At 42.5% G+C, this 18,873-nt stretch overlaps 1 protein-coding gene across 3 annotated transcripts in view; it reads left to right on the top strand.

Moving 5' to 3' along the window:
• PDZD2 (PDZ domain containing 2) overlaps positions 1-18,873 on the top strand; it is a 138,348-nt gene that overhangs the window by 84,118 nt on the left and 35,357 nt on the right. For 2 of the 3 annotated variants that reach the window (XM_071579876.1, XM_071579875.1), the window contains exons 5-8: positions 721-888; positions 13,688-13,799; positions 15,821-15,969; positions 16,587-16,706. In XM_071579876.1, the coding sequence (XP_071435977.1) occupies positions 721-888; positions 13,688-13,799; positions 15,821-15,969; positions 16,587-16,706 (549 nt within the window). The remainder of the gene's footprint in view (positions 1-720; positions 889-13,687; positions 13,800-15,820; positions 15,970-16,586; positions 16,707-18,873) is intronic. The other variant, XM_071579877.1, reaches the window with a different exon arrangement.

Raw genomic sequence — 18,873 nt, 5'->3', positions numbered from 1 at the left:
GCCTTAGAAAAGGTGTAAATAGGCAAAGTGTTCCTAGAAGTTCCCTCGGGGTATTATTTGTTGGTATAGGAATGGAGCCTTGCCTTTTGGACTGGTAGGTGATCAGGGAACACAGAATTTATTCTGAAAGTAATAAAATGAGCCTGTTTGGCCACTGCTTTCAGCTGATGCAGATGTTTGCCTGCCAGAAAAGATGCCGAAGACTGGAAACAGATCCTGAAGCATCAGGACTGAGTTGGTAGAGGATTGGTGGGTCAGTTTTCAACTTGTTCTCCTAAGTAGGGTTGTCAGTGTATCATTTTTATGTATGTAGGTAAATACATGTGTGAAGGGAACATCCACAGGGAGGGAGCAGGAGCAGAGGGTGTGATTTGGGATGCAATGAAATGAGTAATGAGGTCTGTAGACTCTCAGTCTGCTCACAGTGATGTTTAATAAACCCAGAATGAGGAGGAGCAGGCTGCTGGAGAAGCATTAATTTTAAATTCTCCTTTGTGAAATCTAAATGTTTTAAACATGTACTGGACTATGTTTATATATGCACTTTAAAACTAGGCCTGTTTTTTATTGCTGGACTTTTAAAGTTTGAGCACATGGAAGTGTGTAATGAGGGAAAGATTACCCGGGAGCTCACACTGGGCAGGTGAAATGGGCCAGTTTTACTGTGACGCAGGTGTTTTTCTGCACACAATGTAACATGTTTTGTTGTCTCTTGGGTAGGAATCTTCTGAAGAGGATTTTCTGAAGTGTCCATCTACCAGTTTGCCAGACTTGCTTAGCACTTGCTCAGTCCAAGACTCTGTCTCTTGCACTGACAATAAGGAAAATGAAGAGCCAGAAGAAGAAGATGTGAAAGGAGTGAATGTGTCACCTGAAAAAATGGTCTCTGTAAGTGTGGTTTTGGTGTGACATTTTCACTCTCTCGCCTGATGCCTGTTTGCATCTGTCACATTCTTCTACAGCTTGACATGGAGCAGGTTCTCTGGATGGGGCAATCCCCACCCTGCCCTTCTTTTCATGGGATGTGGGTGAGAAGCTGAAATGGGGTTGGCATCTACCACAGCACCTGCCATCTCTGCAACTGAGCTGCAGCAAGGCAGCAGCACTGGAAACAGGAGCCCTTGTGTCCTCCACACTATGTCGCAATCATGGTTTTTGTTTTTCTCTCTGCTGTTGGATTGTTTTCCACCCACTTCCACTGCTTTTGTTGGATCTGAAGTCTCTCACAGTGCTTACGCAGTTATGCGCTCTTCTTTCCCCTCCTTTTGTAACTGAACTTCTTTAACAGTTTATGATCCAAGTCATGAAGTTTGTATTTGCTCTGCTGAAGCCAACAGACACTTTTTGGGGAGGAGTAGGAAGCCCTGGCTGTGAACCGTAACTAAAGTTCTGCTGAATAAATGCTGCTGCTTGATAATCTCACTTGCATTCCCTTTAGGGCTGCATTAAGAAGAGATTAAGTGAGTTATTGTTATTTATTTGTAATGTTACAGCTCTCTGAAACTTCATTGGTCTTCTGGGCCTCTCTTGTATTGTACAGACAAAGAATAAAATGATGTTTCTAATCTAAAGAGCTTGCAGACTGGTTTTCCAGCAAGGGAAAGCAGATGGATTCACTTGAAGCTTTTATCTATTTATTATTTTCTGTCCTTTTTCCCCCCTCCTCTTTTCTGTGGCAGTTGTAATAAATCTCCTAAACCTCTGTATGGTTCAGATATGATACTGATTTGGTGGTTTGTTTTGATTTTATATTCTTACATTTACCCTTTTCTGAGCAAAAGGCCACTCCTCAGGACAAGTCTTGTGCTGCAGTCTAGCTGATGCTAGTGTTCAGTTCCTACCTGCCTGTCATCTCTGACATACTTTGTGTCAATGTTTATAACAGTTCTCATTCTCACACATCTCTTTACTCTGACAAATTTTGTTATTTATGTACTGGCTTCTTTTCTATGTGTCAGGGTACCTCTCTGTGGGGAGGAAGGGAAAAACTAATAAATGGGGGATGCTTAGCAGTGGTGATGATGTATTGTTTGTGTGCTAACCTGAATGGGCACCTAAGCATTCTTTTGACTATCAAAATACTTTAAATTCTTCTACAAGTCATGTTTCAAATTCTGGTAGTTTTTCATAAGGCTGTGGCTTAGCAACACTTAAATGTAAAAATCAATTTTGTTAAAACCTAATTATCTATGGCTTCAGGATGCAGCTCTGGCATTCCACTGACTCTTTCGTCACACTCTGGGAATTATTTGTCACTTGGTTTGCTTCTGTCTTTCCAGCAAGGCTCTGCCTGGTTGTCAGTGATGGCTTTTTTATTAAGTGTTTCCTTTCCAGATTAACATAATGCTCAGGGAAGCTCAAGATATCTGAGGTGCGCATAAGCAGGAGGACACAGCTGCATGAGCCTCCCAGAGCCCTTTGGCATGAACCCGAGTTTGGAGCCTCGTCTGATGTCCATCCCAGTGCCACTGCAGCTGGCAGTGGTGGTAGCCTAATTTAGAGCCAGTTAGATTTGCCTGCCTGTCTGGCACTCTCGCCCCTGATGGCAATGGCTCTGTACTTTCATAATACACTGCTGGGAGATGGAGGGGAAATCACAGAGATCTGGGTACAATAAACACATTAGAAGAGTAGCAGCAAGATTTATGCTGCCCCCGCCCCCCCTTTCTATTTTTTTTTTTTTTTTACTTTAGATGAAAGGATGTAATTTAGAGGGATGTAATAAATTCTTGGTGACTCTCAGAACCTCTTTTGTTTTTGCTTAATCCACAAACGAAATCGTTGCTTTTCTGATCTGAAGCACAGGGTCTCTTTGCCTTCTCCTTGTAATTGCTGTCTCAGCCTCACAGTGCAGATTGGCCTCTCTGCTGCCTGGCATGGGCAGTGTAGACCTCTCAGCTGTGCCCTCATCCTGATCCATTGTGTTCTGATCAGGGCATCCTGAGATGAGCTGGGCTGGGCTCTACAGTTCCTGTGTGCCACCAGGCAGGACAGAGGAAGGTGAATGTATGGAAAAGATAAAATTCATGGGGTTTTTTTCCACCTGGTTAGATGGGGAGGATTTTTCATAGTAAAGCTTAGAAGCTGATTTCAGGGCCAGTGTGAACTCAAAGCACCATATGATTTTATTTTTTAAAATATATGTATAATCACGTAGATTATTACAAGATTCCTTTGGAAATCACTGTTCTCTACTGCTCCCACACTCTTGATGATATTCACGTCTTCACTTTCTCTCATATATATTCTGTTATATCTATACAGTAGATAAGGGATGACAGCATGACCGATGATTAAAGCAGGAACTAAGCTGCACTGTTTTTAATCAGTGCAAATATAATTGTATTAGACTTCCAGGGTGGGTGGTACTCAAGGACTGGACCAGGTAAGTGAGACTGTAGTCTCAGTTTGAGAGTCAGCTGTCTTAGATTTGAGGCCGATTCTCAACCCAGCTCTGGCCAGGAGTTACCTTTCTCACCTCTGACAACAGATTAATGGATTTTCTTGTTTACTCTGTGGGGCTTTGTAGGGACTTAAAAAGGATGCTGTCAAGTGCTGAGTGGTTATGTAACAATGAGTAATTCAGAGTGATTTACTGTCAGCTGAGGCTTTACTGTCCCTTTTCTGGCCAGAACACTATATATCTAATTCTAAAGCAAGTAAAGAAGATACTTGAAAATTTGCAGGACATCTTAGGATTGTCCAAGGCATTCTTTCATTAATTTCTATGTGAGTATAGTTCACTGGTGAGTATTCAGAACCATAGTTTATAGACCTGATGGACTTGGTGTTAATACTTTAGCCCTTGATTGCTTAAAGGATGAACCAGGCAGAAAAAAAACCAATTACTTGGAATGAATGTATGTATTTAGGTATTCATCCTTGTAGTTACTTATGACTCAGCTGGATCAGGATCTGATGAACTTTATCTAAGTTGAATCTGTTTTGAGATGGCAGCCAGACCAGAGGCCCCTGCAGAGGTCGCTTCCAACCTGGGTAGCTCTACAATTCTATGGAAAAAACAACTAAAAAACCCTAAAATTATCTTTTCTAGGGGCTAGAGGTTAAGAATTTTCCCTGTGAGCAAGTTCTTTAAAACTCTTGGAGTTCTGCCCCAGCATTTTCAGCAGGGAAAGAGAGTCTGAGCTGGTCAATTTTTCCAGGACACAGCAGAAGAGTGTAGTGACACTTGAAAACTAATATAACAGAAATATCACTTTAAGTCTTACATGAAAGTCCACTTGCTAAGTTTCATAACACAATTTAATTGGCGCTCTGTTTTTTACAGTCTGCTTGTGTAAAGCCCTGTTTAATATGAAACAACCTTTAAAGTTCTAACTTTAATAAAATTTGTGCTGCCCGGCAGAAAAAGGATTGCATTAATATCCTTTAAGTGCATTTCTTTCAGAGCTAGTTTGGCCAAAATACTCCTTAACTTCAGACATGAAATATGGGGCCAGAAAGTCATGTTGTCCTAAATGGTCCTGAGGCAGTTTGGGGATTTTAAACTCCTCCACCCCAATCCATATTTTGCCATGTGCAGTTGACATTGCTATTTTAAAATATCATTATTTATGTCCAAGTGAAATAGTATAATATGACAGTATTTGCCTTGGATGATTTATTTTTAATTCAAATTCACTTCTACTAGTGTTTCTGTTCTTGAATTTGAATTGGTCACTGTATTGCTGCCTGATGGAGCAACCTGTGAAAGAAACTCTAAAGAGATTGCTCATCTCCCAAGAATTTGCAAAAGTGTCTGGTGAATTTGGGGCATTTTTGATCCCCAGACAGAAGCATGTGCCACTCGTAGTTGCTTCAGAAGTTATTTGTCTTTGTTTTGGGTACTGCTGTGTTTTTCAATGTATAATGGTCTGAGCCTTGTTTTTTAAATGTTGAGCTTCGGTGACCAGCCTCACATTAATGTCTTGAAATCCCACTGATTTACTCAATACAAGAAGAGGATTCCTGCCTCAGAAGGTTTGGATCTGTAGCTGCTGGAGGCAGGGATGGAAGGCTGGGGACTGTTCATCTGTGCTTAAATCATATGCTCTCCCCAGGGTGACTGCCATTCATGATGCTGGAGGCAGACACTAAGCTGAGTCTATTCCATGCAGAATAGAATTGGACAAAGGGGAAATTTCCTATTTGAGGAAGGACATCATTATTATCCCTACCTGTCGAGAGGGAGCTGTGAAGGGAGGCCATTTGCCTTCCGGTGCCCAGGCTCACCATGCAGGCAAGCCCTGGGGACACAGCCTCTGGCAGCACCCCCAGCTGCATGATCCTCTGCTATGGGATGTCAGGCCCCTTTTACTGATGTTTAATCATTTTGAGTTGACCTGAAGTGTGTGATGTATACCTTCACATCAGCTGTGAGTGCATTGCATGCAGAAAGGGCTGTGACCCAGCAAGGTCGCCATCCTCCTACCAGTAACAGAAAGAAGATGTCTCTTGTTAAGGTTCCTTGCATGATCCAGGTTACCTGATGCCTGCCAAAACCCTCTGGGGTTTTTTTGCAAGATGCGTAGCTGATAGCATATGAATAAACCTGTTTGTTGACTAGGAAGAAATGCATTTAACTCCTCTCCCTCCCCATTTATATTTTTTTTTCTGAGCTATAGGGCTGACTAGTTATTTTCTGCCATGAGCCTTTCTGTCTTACCGCGAAATCCATACATAATTACCTGTACCCATGCAAGCGTAATAAAGACAAGGATAACAGTGCCATAAGTTTAAAAACAGTCTTGGGGTCAAAAGTTCTTCTGCAAACACTGGGAGAGAATTTCAGAGAAAGCATTAGCATTGAGAAGGAACAGGAAACATAACTCAACAATTAGATGTGTGCAGAGCATGGGGAGGAGCCCTCGTTACTTGGAGGACTGAAGTGTTTGTTCCCATTAGGGCACTGCAGTCTCAACAGAGGCTGCAGAAACACGACTCACTCCTCAGTCAGCACTGCATGGCTTGGAAAAAGGCAAGAAAGAGCTTTTGCTGGCAGAAATTTGCTTTGCAATGAAATGTTTTACCTGGGGTAGGGTAGAAGCAGAGAAATTGAATAATCTGGTACGGGGCTTGGTTGTGGCCAGTCCTTGTCCTGGAAAAGGGTTCAGTAACTGCCTTCCTTTTCAATGCTGAGGGCTGGTGATGTTTCCAGGTCCTGACATGTCTCACATCACCCTTGGAAGGGGCAGACAATGTCAGGGTCCAGCAACACCTTGGCATGTCTCAGATGCTGCTTGATTGAGCAAATGTTGCATTTGCTCAAAGTCTATCAGTACTGTACCTTTCTAAGGTACAATCTTGTCCGGCATCCCCAAGAGTCTGTGCCCATGCGGTGCCCTTCATTCGTGCTTTAGCTGTATAAACATGCTGGGTCCTATGGTGATTGCAGGTGTGAGTTCTCAGAGTAGGTTTAGTTACGAATTTGGCCAAGAGAAAATGTCAAAATATATGGGGACCAAATCTTGTTCACATAGGGTGTATTGTTTCCAAAAGCCCTTTCACATTAAAATAAGCAATTGCAATTTGTCTTTGTGAGGGGGGATAGTTCAGTGATGTGCTGATGGTGGTGATATGACACTGGTCAGGTCTCGGAGAAGGTGTTGGCACACATTGCATGAGTTTGGGGAGGAGGAAGAGTGCTGAAAGACCCCAAGGGCACAGTGTCACTGAATTACTGTTTTTCACATATTCTGAAATTCACCTGTCAAGGAGACATAAAGATGAATGTTTTCTTCATATCAGGAGGAAACTCCTCAGAGCACCCACATCCTTCCCTTTGCCTGGCTCCTAGCCCTTCTGGGTCACTTTCTACTGGTTTTATTTTAAAGGCAAGACGAGAGAAAACAGTTTCACCCAGGGGCCAGTACTCTGCAGGTTTCTCTGTAGACGTGATGTAGTCTACAAAATGTGAAATATCTCTTGTTGCTTGGGCTGGTGGAAGATAACCTTTTTGACTTGTCCATAAATATCAGTATAGACAATGCCTAGAGTTAGAATTTTGCTCTTCTGTGTGATAAGTTTGAAAGCCGAGTCAGCAGAGCAAGAGAAACACAAGTTTATCCGCAGTACAGGTTCTGCATGGTCTTTGTTTTTGTGAATGAGTGTTTTTCACATAAAGCAACAGATACAGTACAGCCTGTCTTTCCTTTGGCTGCTTGGATAACTGCCCGGTTTTGAACAAGATGAACTGCCTTTAACAAGCTAAAAATAACACCCTCATGGCACTGGAACAAGAGAGATGCTGTCACAGCCATGCGGTTCACATACATTAACAGAAGGATGATGAAGGCTCTAGGATTTGAGAGTTAGCGTGAGTGTCGCATCATCTCATCTGCAAATTCTTGAGCCTGTACACAGACCAGTCTTGGTTGGGCTTGGGTAAAACTCCTTGGAGATGTGCTGTGCTTGAGTAAATGCAGCCTGTATAATGCATGGGGCTTCAGATCCTTCATAGAGGTATGAAAGACTCTTAATGCTTACGTATTTTATGTCCTCTTGTATACTTAGGCTGGTATAAAATGTGGGTTTGGAGCTGAAATCCAAACTCCCAGCTGTATCATGGGAGTACTCTCTGCAGCTGTGGGTTGATGTCATTATTAGGAGGTCTTTTTTCATTCTCAGGAGAGTTGTTTATTTTGAGGACTGATTATTGCTTCCTTTGTCCCTTACTGTGAGTAGAAAGGTGGTCATTTAATAGAAAAGAAAAAAAATGAGAATTCATTGTTTGTCATGATGCAAAGGCTAAGCCACAAACTGAGTATTTATTGAAGAAAATAACAGAGAAGCTGAACCAGCTGTCACATGACTTGAAAGTTCCATGTTTGTCAAAGAATCTAGGTATCCTTTAGGTCTCCACTGTTTACCAGGATCGGTCTTCTGGGACCTCTTTGCAGCACATGGAGACATCTCGTGGGCAGTGACTAAATTGCATGGAAATGTGTCCTACTTTTTGATGTTTTGGGGGAAAAAAGGATAAAGCATGAAAAAGAGAACAGCAGGGATCTGTTTGTGTGCGTTTGATTTCCTTTAGCTTAGAAGCTGTTTCTAGTGAAAATCATAATATATTGCAGAATAAGAATAATCTGGTCCTAAAAGGATTGGGTACTGTTTCGCTGGGAGCATCTTACTGTTTCCAAGGCATATGTTGTCTGTGATATGTGTTTCTTGGAGAACTGAGCTGTGTTAGCCATTTCCTGCGTTTCTTCCTATTTAAAAGGATATTTTAAAAGTTTTTTCTCATCAAAACATTATTACTAATTTCAGTGACTGTTTTGAAATCTGAAAATTAAGTCTACTTTGCTTAACTGCAGCCCTGGCCAGGGAGTCTTTGGAGCCAGCACAGCTGGCATCCTGCTACATCAAGAACCTACCAGTATCCTCTGGACAATGGTCAGCATGCTGAGGTTCTTGCCATCAAACACATGGAAGAAGGTTTTGGAGTGTCTTGTATGAAATAAATATAGCATTCTGGAAGTTGAGAGTAGCTCAGCTCTGCCACAGTGTGTTTCCAGCCTGTTTGCTGTTTGCTGAGGCTGCATGGGCAGATACTGCTGCTGGCTTTGTGCTGGTGAAGGCCAGGTTATGTTTCATGTTCAGGTTTCTGTGTGACTACTCAGTAGATTTTGTAAAGAGTCATAAAATTAACTGTTGGAGGTTTGTGCTTCCTGAAGCACATAGTAATGCCCTTTCTAGCAACTACTGCTTTACACTGAAGGCTTAGAGCGGCTTTTCAATGCAGACATTTGATAAAGTGGCAGACCAGACATTCTCAGAGACCACTTTAAAAGGCTTTTGCTTTGTTTATTTGGCATTTCCACCTATTGAAAAATTAGAGCAGCTCCAGTTCTTGGCTGTTTATCAGATTTCCTGATCGCCTGCTGTGCATGAACCAAGATTTTTCCAACACTGTCTTTAAGTAATGTAGGCCTTGGGTTCCCATCCCCTTTGGCTGTGCAGGAGGAAATACAGGCTACACCTGGTGGTACTAGCACATGTAAATGCCAGGGGAGCTGCTGGGAAAGGGAGATGGTGCTTTGTTTCACCAGCAATGCAGCCAAAAGGTGAGCCCTCCTGGAGCCTCATGGGTGGAGCCTGTCCTGGCCAAAGTGCAGAGCTGCTCTCTGCCCTGTCAGCTTTGCACTAGGGGAGAAACCAGGGCACTGGGTTTTTCTTAAGTGCCAGTAAAGGCACTGAATCAGTGCTGACATGGAGGTGATGTTCCTTCTCTTATCCTCCATCCTTGGCTCCATGTGGTTCTCTGTGGTTGTGCCATGATAGAGGGGAGCAGCAGTGCATTGCCCTTTGAAAGCGTCCTCTAGGTTGCACCAAAAATTACTAAATCTAGGTTTAAGCTGAACTTCTCGTGAGCCCTGTGGAGCTCCCTGGATGTTGGAAAGTGCTGTGTTTTGGAAAAATGCTGCTGGGTGCTGCAGCCCCCAGTGCAGTGTGTCCCAGCTCATCAGTCTTCTTCCAGGGTCTGGACAGCTTTGTGCATGTTCTAACACAGAGTAGTAAGGCATGGAAAACTCAGTGCTGTCCAAGATTAGACAATCCATGTCGTCTGCATCACTTGCAGTGTTAATTCCCGTAAATTATAGTGCTGCAGTTTGTAATTTTTCTGGGAGATGAATTCAATTAAATTGAAAAAGAGCTAATTTAGAAGTGAACGTATTTTACTTTCTGTGCAAGGCAAAGGGGCATGTGGAGTTCCCTGCCTAGCAGATATATTTAAGGCTTAAAGCATGCTGTGCCCCGTAAAGCAATAAATAATTGCACAAATAACTGGAACAGCTAGAATCATAGCAGGTTTTGGAAGAAAATCTCAAAAACTTTTGGAAAGGTTAAAGGCTTTAAGGCATCAGCAAGTCTTGAGGGACTAGGAGGGAAGTCTGTGCAGGGAGCAGGTGAAGCCAGGTTTGCACTGGGTGTTCTGTGTGTTTCTCTGAAGGGTCTGTGCTGGCATCTCATGGAGACCTGTTGGGTTCATCCTGATCATTATCCCACATACAGCATTGTTGGGGTGTTTCGTGATTGAATGTTTGCAGTAGCGCTGCTTAAGGAAAAACTGTCTGGCTGTGTTGGGACCAAAGACTATGACTTATCATCCCATGGAGCTTGTGCAGGGACACAGCCATTCCTCTTTCAAATTGCTGTTTGGTGGAAGGGCAGCGGTCTTGTTGGTGGACTTAAACTACCAGTGCAGGTCAATCTGAATTTGGCACACCGCATACTTCTCAGTCTGATCCTTGCTGTTTCACCCCCAAACTGTCAGGTTAAACTGGTCTATATGGTGCTAGCACTCTGCAGAGCAAGCCAGGCTGTGCCGTGGGGAGTTGGGTGGGCTTGCTGATGGGAAAGGCAGCAGCTGAGGAGCTCTGCAAGGACAGCAGTAAAGCAGTTTGCTTATTAAATTGTATCATCCTCTGTGTGCCGTCTCATTTTTGTAGATTGGCAGCAATTGCCAAGCTGTTTGCGGTTAAACAATGCAGACTGTCATAATCCTGCTCCTCATCTCACCTCATTAAGAGCCTGGTCACGCTGGAGCTTTGCCTGAGTGAGGACTCTGAGGGCAGTTGCTCGTTCTGGTGCAGTGCCAGGACCATGTGTCCCTGATAGCGCTGTTTCCTTTGAAATCAATTGAGATGTCACCGTCACTTGATCCCAGAGCTTCTTAATGAACTGGCAAAATGGGCTCTATTTTTAGATCTCCCTTCAAATTACTGTGCATGTTAAAGCTCCCCTTGTCCTTAATGCTGGGACGGCACTGGGCGGGATTTGTTGGTTTAGTTTAATAGGAGACCTACAGAGCTGAAATAATAAGCTTCATTTCCTTGAAAGTGAGGAAAATTAAAATGGCATGGTTAAACCTGGGCCTCTGCCGCAAGACAGTAAAGTGATATGTTCACAGCCTAAGATGGAGTTGGGTTTTTCTTCTCATCTAAGTTATGGAAGAGCCAAATACTACAGACTCATGCCTTTGGGGAGTTCTTGCAAGCTTTGTAGATTGGATTTCTAAGTGTTTTCTGAATAGGATAAAACTCTGGTGGTTTACTAGGCAAGCTCAATAACTTAAAAAGAATATCTATTTCATTGCAAATACTAGAGCTTCTTCCCCTACATGTTTATAATTAATGTAAGAAAAATAATTTTGCTAAAATAAAGAATAAACACAGACATAGGTAATTTAAATCTTTTTACTTCTTACTGTAGTCTGAAGCCAAGTTAGATAAAATAGTTTCAGGAAGCTGCTGAGAATGTCTTGAGGCTTTGCCTAGCACCCATGTTTACACACACATGCTCTTCTGGGGGTCATACGTGGAGTTTGGGGCTCCAGGATTGTGCAGCAATGAGGAAAAAGAGCCAGGGGTGCCCAGTTTTAATGGAAGTGGCAATTCTTTCCGTTTTTCCTCCCATCCCACTATATGGAAATGTATGTAGGTGCAAAATGCATCTCTACTTAGCTTCTGTGGCACAGTCAAAATAAATGTAAGCAAAAACCTCAATATTAGCAACAAACCAAACTCAAACTTCCTGTAGTAGAAACTCAAGACGTATCAAATGGCTCATCATTGAGCCTGGGCTCAGGGTGGAAACCAACCCTGGCAGAAATTATTTCAGCATCTCTTTGTACAGTCTACAAGCTAATTTTTTCTCCCATCCTCTGGGCTGGAGGAAGTTGTCCAGCTTTGGGCTGGGAGTTGTGTGGTCTCACCAGGTGTGACTGCCTGTGTCCATGCACACAACAGAAGCCAAAGAGCCCTATAGCTTCAGACTTGAGCTGAGTTGTGCTCAGCTCCAGAAAAGTCAGGTTGGACCCATCCCTGTCTGTCAGGATAGTTAAACAGCATACTGGCAAAAGTGTCTGTTTTGATGAGGCATCCCTCTTGTTTTATTTCATGCTTTGGCTTCACATATTTCTCCACGATAGAGCTGGCATTGCCCCTTTGCACTGATTGTTCCGTGCACATGTTAAACCTCCAGCTACATGATCCTTGTGTTTGTGCAAATGATTTCTACTTGTCTACAAGGGAGACATTGCTCACTTCATGAAGAGTGTTTTTACTTGTATAGTAGATTTTCTCTTAACTTTGTAAGATCCACGAGGTCCCATCTCATTTTCAGACACTTCTGGTGTCTTCTGACATCCTAGAAGGTTCATGTAGGAAGAGTTTGTAAAACTTGGGCTGTGACCAAATCTGATGTCTTACACCTTTTCTGGGATGAGTCCCTCATTAGAATGACCACATAATAAATGCTGCTTTTTTTCAGACTAATGAGTAAGTCAAATAGGTCTGATTTTACATGGAGCTGTGAGCTGCAAAGCATTAGATACTGGAAGTAGACTCTGAAGTAATTGCTGCAATGCCTTAAGAAACTAACAAAAACTAGCTAGGATGTGCAAATTATGTGTAAACTAAGTGTAGGTGTTCATATTGAAGGGGGAGGACTCAAAAGCAGTTTCCATTCCAGCTTCCTATTTTCTGCCACTTTTATGCTTTCCTGGAGTTTGTACCCTTGGAACTGAAATCATGAAGTCTAGACTGTACAAAAGATAAACATCAACTTTCTTGGCTTGTGGATAGAAAGGACTAGGGAATGGGAGGCTGGTTTGGGGAAAAACTGATATTTTTAAGCTTGAATAGTAGAAATAGTAAGTATTTTTGCAGTGAAGTGTTTGGTCACTGGGATGGGATTTTTTTAAAATTGACTTCCAGCAATTGAAATAGTACGTTAAAGGTATAATGCAATTAGTAAAGGTTGTATTGGCAATTTTGTTGTCCTTGCCATGAACTGTGTGAATAATCATGTAGAGGGTGCATAGTGGGTACTACGGTGAGAGTGTAGAAGAATTAGTGTGTGCATGGGGGAGTGTGTCAAGGATCATGATGAGGTGGCACATCTAGGAAAATGTGACTGCTGTTGCTTGATAAAGGAAACAGGGAATGGAGAAGGAGTTAACTAGCATCTTCCAAAACACATGGGCCAGGGAGAATCTTTGCCCAGGGGCAGCTCTGCTCATCCCTGACCGCATAAGAGCAGAAGGCAGGGGACCTGTGGCAAGGAATGTGTGACCTTGTCAGCTGGATCTGGGCAAACACAGAGGGTAAAGAGTCAACTCCTGTCCTGGTGCATTTACTCAGGGTGGCAGGGTTATGATTCCACTTGTAAATTTAAATTACACATTTCTAGGCATTTCAGTGCTTAGCTGTATAATCTTCTTAACTTTCTGTTAAATAAGGTTTTTATCCATTGAACTGGGATTCAGCTGCAGATGGTAACAATAAAATAGCACTTTTTAAAAGTGATTTTCTCTGTAAAGGTGTGATGTCTCTGGAAGCTTGTATTAAAAAGCTGCATTAGAATTCTGATAAAAGACATGCAGAAGCACCTGAGTGAGGTGCCATGGGTGCTGAGAGCATTCTGGAGGCAATGGTGTGGTGCCCTGAAGAGGCAGCCTGGCCTTGTGGAGCTGTGCCTTTGCCTGTACCCATTGGTAAGATTTGCAACAGTATCCAAAGGCATTGCTGAAAATTACTTACAGAAATGTATGCTGGCTTAATATAATTATTTGTTTTGGAAACAAAGATGATATGCAATGGAATTTTCTGTCTCTTAGTAAAAATGAGAGGAATGCCATCAACGTTCTTCTCATTTACAAGAATTGTTCATGTTTTTTTTTCAGGTGATGGAAACTGAGAAGTCTCAAGATCCAGCCTGTGCAGAAGTGTCCAAAGGAAACAACCAGAGTCCAACTCTGGGAAGTGGCATACTGAAATACAGAAGTCGATCCCAAGGTAAAGCTGGGTTGATAAAAGATAGCAGTAGAAGAATTTTTCTGTTGTGTATTTATTTTAGCTCTCTAAAAGTGAGATAGCATTTCTTTTCTTTGAAGATCATTTTAGTTTATTTTGGAAGGAAAATCCCATCTGTAATATGTTTGCATTCAGCCTGCTGAGTTGAACTATTGTAGGGACAGAAATATTATGCAAAACTTTGGAAGCTTCTTTCCTCTTTTTTTTTCTTTTTCCTTTTTTTTTTTTCTTGTTTTTAATAACTTTGTTTTGTTCTTTCTCTTCTCTCTGGTTTGTTTTTTTTTTAACATTTGCATTCCCTGTATATTTCAGTGTGCTCTGTTACTGAATTGCAGGGTCATGTTTCAACATGCCATCTCCAAAATGCCCATTATTGTGAATAGTACCCAAATTTTCTATTGCTTTCTCCCAAAGTCTTAACAGTAACCTGTGTGCAGAGCTTGATCATGTTCTCATCCTTATTGCTTTTTGAGGCTCCCTCCTTCCTGTGTTCACCTTGATTTCCAGTTACTCAGATATTTTTAACATCCTCCACGGAGCTCCTGTAGCCCCTGTGCCTCTGTGTTGGTGGCTCACTGGGAATCCAGCCCCAGTTCCCTTGAGTGCTGATGCCCTTGGGCTGTGGGTGAGCCTGAAGCATCTGCCAGCCTGGACTGCAGTGTGGGAAGGGAAGCCGTATTCAGAGATGGGCAGTAAACACAGAAATATAACTGTCCTCCTAGAAGAAGAGAGGGAGAGGCAATGGGAAAGGGTTAGTTGCAGGTGCCAGGAGGGTTTTGGAGCAAAAGAAGTGTCAGGATCCCTGGTTGTGCCAAGGTGTCTGTCCTCCTGTCTGTGCAGCAACATCAGCCTGTGTACCAGGGGAAAGAGGTGTTTAAAAGCAGAGGTAATTTCTCACCCCAAGGCAGGGATTGGGTTTAAATTGCAGTCTGGTCAGTGGGTACAAATTCTGCCTGTGTATGCATCAGCAGAATTGATTTCATGCTGAGCAAAAACAAGCTGCTGCCCCAGTTCTGTGCTCCGTCTCTCTCCGGCACTGGCAGTGATGCTTGTGCAGCCTGCCGGCAAGGAGGAGGAGGCAAAAACCGTGTTTGGGGCTCTCCTCCACAAATTCACAGTGTGCCTGCCTCAGCCCATGACTTGTGAGCCCTTTTCCCGGAGCACAGACAGGGCAGTGAGAATGAAAGGAAATCAGAGCTTTTGCTTTCCATGTCAACTCCAACTTCACCTTGGTTTAAGGTAGTCTTAAAATCTCATAATGAAATCCAACTTTTGCAAATTTGGAGGGTGTCTTGGGTTTTCATCTGTAAAACAGGGGTTAATGACCCTTCCCTGTGTGGTGGGGAAATGACAAGGATAAATGTGTGGGAACTGCTGTGACTGGGGACCTTGGAGAAAATGAGAACTGAAGGAGCCCTGGTGTGAGGAGTGGGATACTCTGGCTAATTACAGGATGTCCTTCAAGATAAATAATTCTGTTTCTTATGTGAATTCTGCACTCTTCTCTTTAAGACAGCTGGGATTATTGCTGGAAGGAAAGAAAATAGCATTTATTTGGCACATTTTTCCTTTTTCCATTCCAGAAAAATTCCCTTTAAAGTGACATGACACTTTCAGAAATGAATACTGCTATAGTGTCAGGTGTTTTAATTTTAAATAAATGAAGATTGAAAGCTTAGTGCACTGACAAATGCCGTTGGGTATGAACAGCTGAATTTCTTTTTGGTCCCTGAGCTACTTGCTCAATTATCTTCTGCTTTTTCTTACTACCACAAGTGACAGTGCTGAGGTGCTCAGCAGCACTGACAGATTGTAGAAAACCTGCGATAGCAGGAAAAGTTCATGGGCGAGTGTGGTTTCTAACTGCCCAACTGGGAACTGCATAGCATTGTTTTAAGGCACTGTTTTAAGTTAGGATTTACAGGAGGTGATTATTGCTTTCTGGTGAGAGGTTAAACAAGCTCTGAGGTGTTTGCAGGATGTGTTTCTGTGTTTTTCCCTAGGTGCTGGATGCCGCTTGGAGTCTGTGGGAGAAGACGATGAGCTGACAGTGGAAAATGGTGAATCGAATTATGAAATAGCAGTGAAATATTCCAGGGGTGGAAGAAAGCACTCTCTGCCCCAGCAGTTGGAATCAGCAGGAGCCAGACAGGTGGGTGGAAAGGCGAGATTGGTTGTGAGCCCCTCACTTTGCTCAGTCCTTCAATATCTGTTTGGAGCTCATAAAAGTGAGCAAGCGTCATGAAACAAGACCATGCAGGTATGTCACAGGGACTGAAACCGGGCCTGGGCACTTATGGAGAACTTCGTTGTGGATCATGAAGATGAGTGCTGCTTACTGTGGACACAAGGTCCTAAGGCTGCTGACTTAAAAAAAATCCTGTTTCTTTATTTTAATTAGTTGATAATGCAGGCTTTTTCTCCTTTTTTCACTTCTCTCTTCTCCCCTCCCCTTTCCTCCCTCGCTTCTCCTTCCCCTAGTAAGGACTTGATAATATCATGATGTTGCCTTTATTCTTCTTAATTGTAATCATGACTGGTATATCACAAAGTGTTTCTACTGTGCAAAATGTGGGAAAATTTGCTGTGGCAAGATCAACATTGACTGTAGTCAGCTGGAGTTTCATCCCATGAACATTTCTTTTTCTGAATATATTTGTAAGATGCTCCATCCCTATTTTCCAACACATGCAGTTTTCCTGGTATGATATGCCCAGTATCTGTGCCAGGCAATCAGAGCAACTTCCCTTGTTTGCTGATGTTTGTTAGGACTATCATATTGTGAAGAAATCTACCCGTTCCTTCAGTGCTGCCCAAGTGGAATCTCCATGGAGACTGACTCAGCCGTCCATCATTTCCAACATCGTCCTGATGAAAGGGCAAGGCAAGGTGAGGATTTCTGTGTGTGGCAGGTTTCTCACATGTAGTAAGAGGTGTCTCCCATACCTGGGACTTCCAGGTACTCTCAAGGTAGCCAGTAATAACACTTATGGTACACAAATCCCATTTTCATGCATAAATGCCAAAGTTACACCTGCAAAATACAGGGGAGGTGATGTTTATGTCACGCACTTGACACAAGGTGGCTTTTGTTCTCAGTTGATGCATCTTGTCATTACTAAGATATAAAACATTAATAATAGTTCTCGAAATGTGTATGTTTCTACAAATTTGATGCAGCTACAAAAGAGTACCTGTTTGCATGCATATTTGTGGACAAGCATATTTTCTTTCTGTGGAATCTGGGTACATTTTTTAAAAAATTACTTCAAATTAAGCATTAAACCCTAAGACACATTCTTGGTTTATTGTGAGCATTGAATAACCTGTGTCAAAAAGTCCTTTTCTCTGCTCCTAGGAATGTGTTTAGACACTTGCTAGGTACCAGCTGGCTGAATGCTAAGGTAAAAATAGACAAGTTTTAACCTAGGTGTGTATTGTTTTCCCTAATCCAATCCACACTAGTATTGGAGCTGTCATTTAAATATGCTAAAAATATGCATGTCTTTTCATGAAATACTCTTTAATGTCATCAGATGGATGTGTTTTGGACTAAGAAGGCTTGTTTTGACTTTTAAGCTGAAATGCAAAACAAATTTCTTGTTGTGCTCTACATTTAGTTAAGAGTTAGAAATAGTGACTTATCTAGGTAGACTGAATCACAGTTGTTTAAACTTCCCTTGTTTTGGGAGCTTCACCTCTTTTATAACATTTCCAAGCAAAATATTTCTACATTCTTCATGTACCTATTTTTTGACCCTGTTTTTCTTACAAAATTAGATTATTTCTTCCTGTGGTGTAAGCCACGCTATCCTGTCTTTCTGTAGTTAGCTCCAAGGCTTTAGGAAGCAGTTGGGAGCATACAGACTCTAGTAGTCATGAACCACACAAAACAGCTGCTGTTGTGGGTGCCTTCCACCCACCTTTTAGGTGATCACCTCTGTTAGTTTGTGCAGTAGCGTTTGCTTTATTATATCTGTGCAGATTTGGGACTTGAGAGGATTTTCCACAGAGTTGCAGTGTTGGTGGCTGATGTTCAAATGTTTGCCTTTAGCTTTTCATCTGTAGGTAGATCTGAGATGGGCTTCTTGCTGTGGAGTAGCTATGCATCTCTGGGAAGGTGCACTAATGTGTGAATGGCTGTACTTTGCAGACGTATTTCTCCCACTCTGTCCCGTGGAGCTGTGGGGAGAACTGCTGTGTCTGTGCAAGGGAGTGCCAGCAGCCTTCTGCTTTCTGTACGTTGCTTTGCAGCAGATAATTGCACAGGAAACAGTTAGTTGAGTTATTTTTGCTGCACAGCTAAGATACTTCCTTTCTAAAAATCAGTAATGTCTTACCAAATTGCTAGAAGCTTGCATCTGTGGTGGTCTGCTTTATATTCATGGAGTAAAGCAAAAGAGCTGGTTGTTGTACTGGGTTGTGAACACAGTGCTTGCCCTGGCAGCATCCCTCAGCTGGAGAACAGTGCCCAAGGCACCAATAATATCTCTGTCTTCAGATTACTAAAGCACAACAGTTTTCCACTTCCCTTGTCCACTTGGTCAGTGACTTTTCTCTTTATTCTGTAAAATGCATGTACAGCAGTGACAAGAGGGGAATATGGGAAGGGGGAGTAGATCAAGGAAATGATTTGTCTGGGAAATAACTCAGCAGAAGGGGGAGAGGTATGTTCTGTTGTGCTCATCCATTCCCTGATCAGCTTTGAAAATGTTCCACGGCCAGCTGGGGCAGTGCAGGGGTAAGATCTAATGGATGGAGCCCTAGGGAATCAATTGATCTAGATTTATTTAAATACAATGTGTTACATGTCTCCAGAATAAATACAGATGCAGATGTGAATGGCAGCCCCCCCCTTGCCATTCCCCTTTCAGCTGCATTCCTGACATTGCTGCACTGACCTTATGTCATGTTCCTAAGCTTTTCTTCTTCCTGAGGAAATGTAGGATCTGTGACATAAGAGAAACCTAAAGTTAATCCTCAGTATAGATCTCAGGGATGCAAATCTACTGTCTGCCACTTCAAAAGCGATGTGTTACTGTTTTTAAAATGAGAA

This window comes from Pithys albifrons, chromosome Z, assembly GCF_047495875.1.
Source record: "Pithys albifrons albifrons isolate INPA30051 chromosome Z, PitAlb_v1, whole genome shotgun sequence".
Classification (NCBI taxonomy): domain Eukaryota; kingdom Metazoa; phylum Chordata; class Aves; order Passeriformes; family Thamnophilidae; genus Pithys; species Pithys albifrons.
Note: the sequence above shows the minus strand (reverse complement) of the source record. Positions and strands in the feature narration are given on the sequence as shown.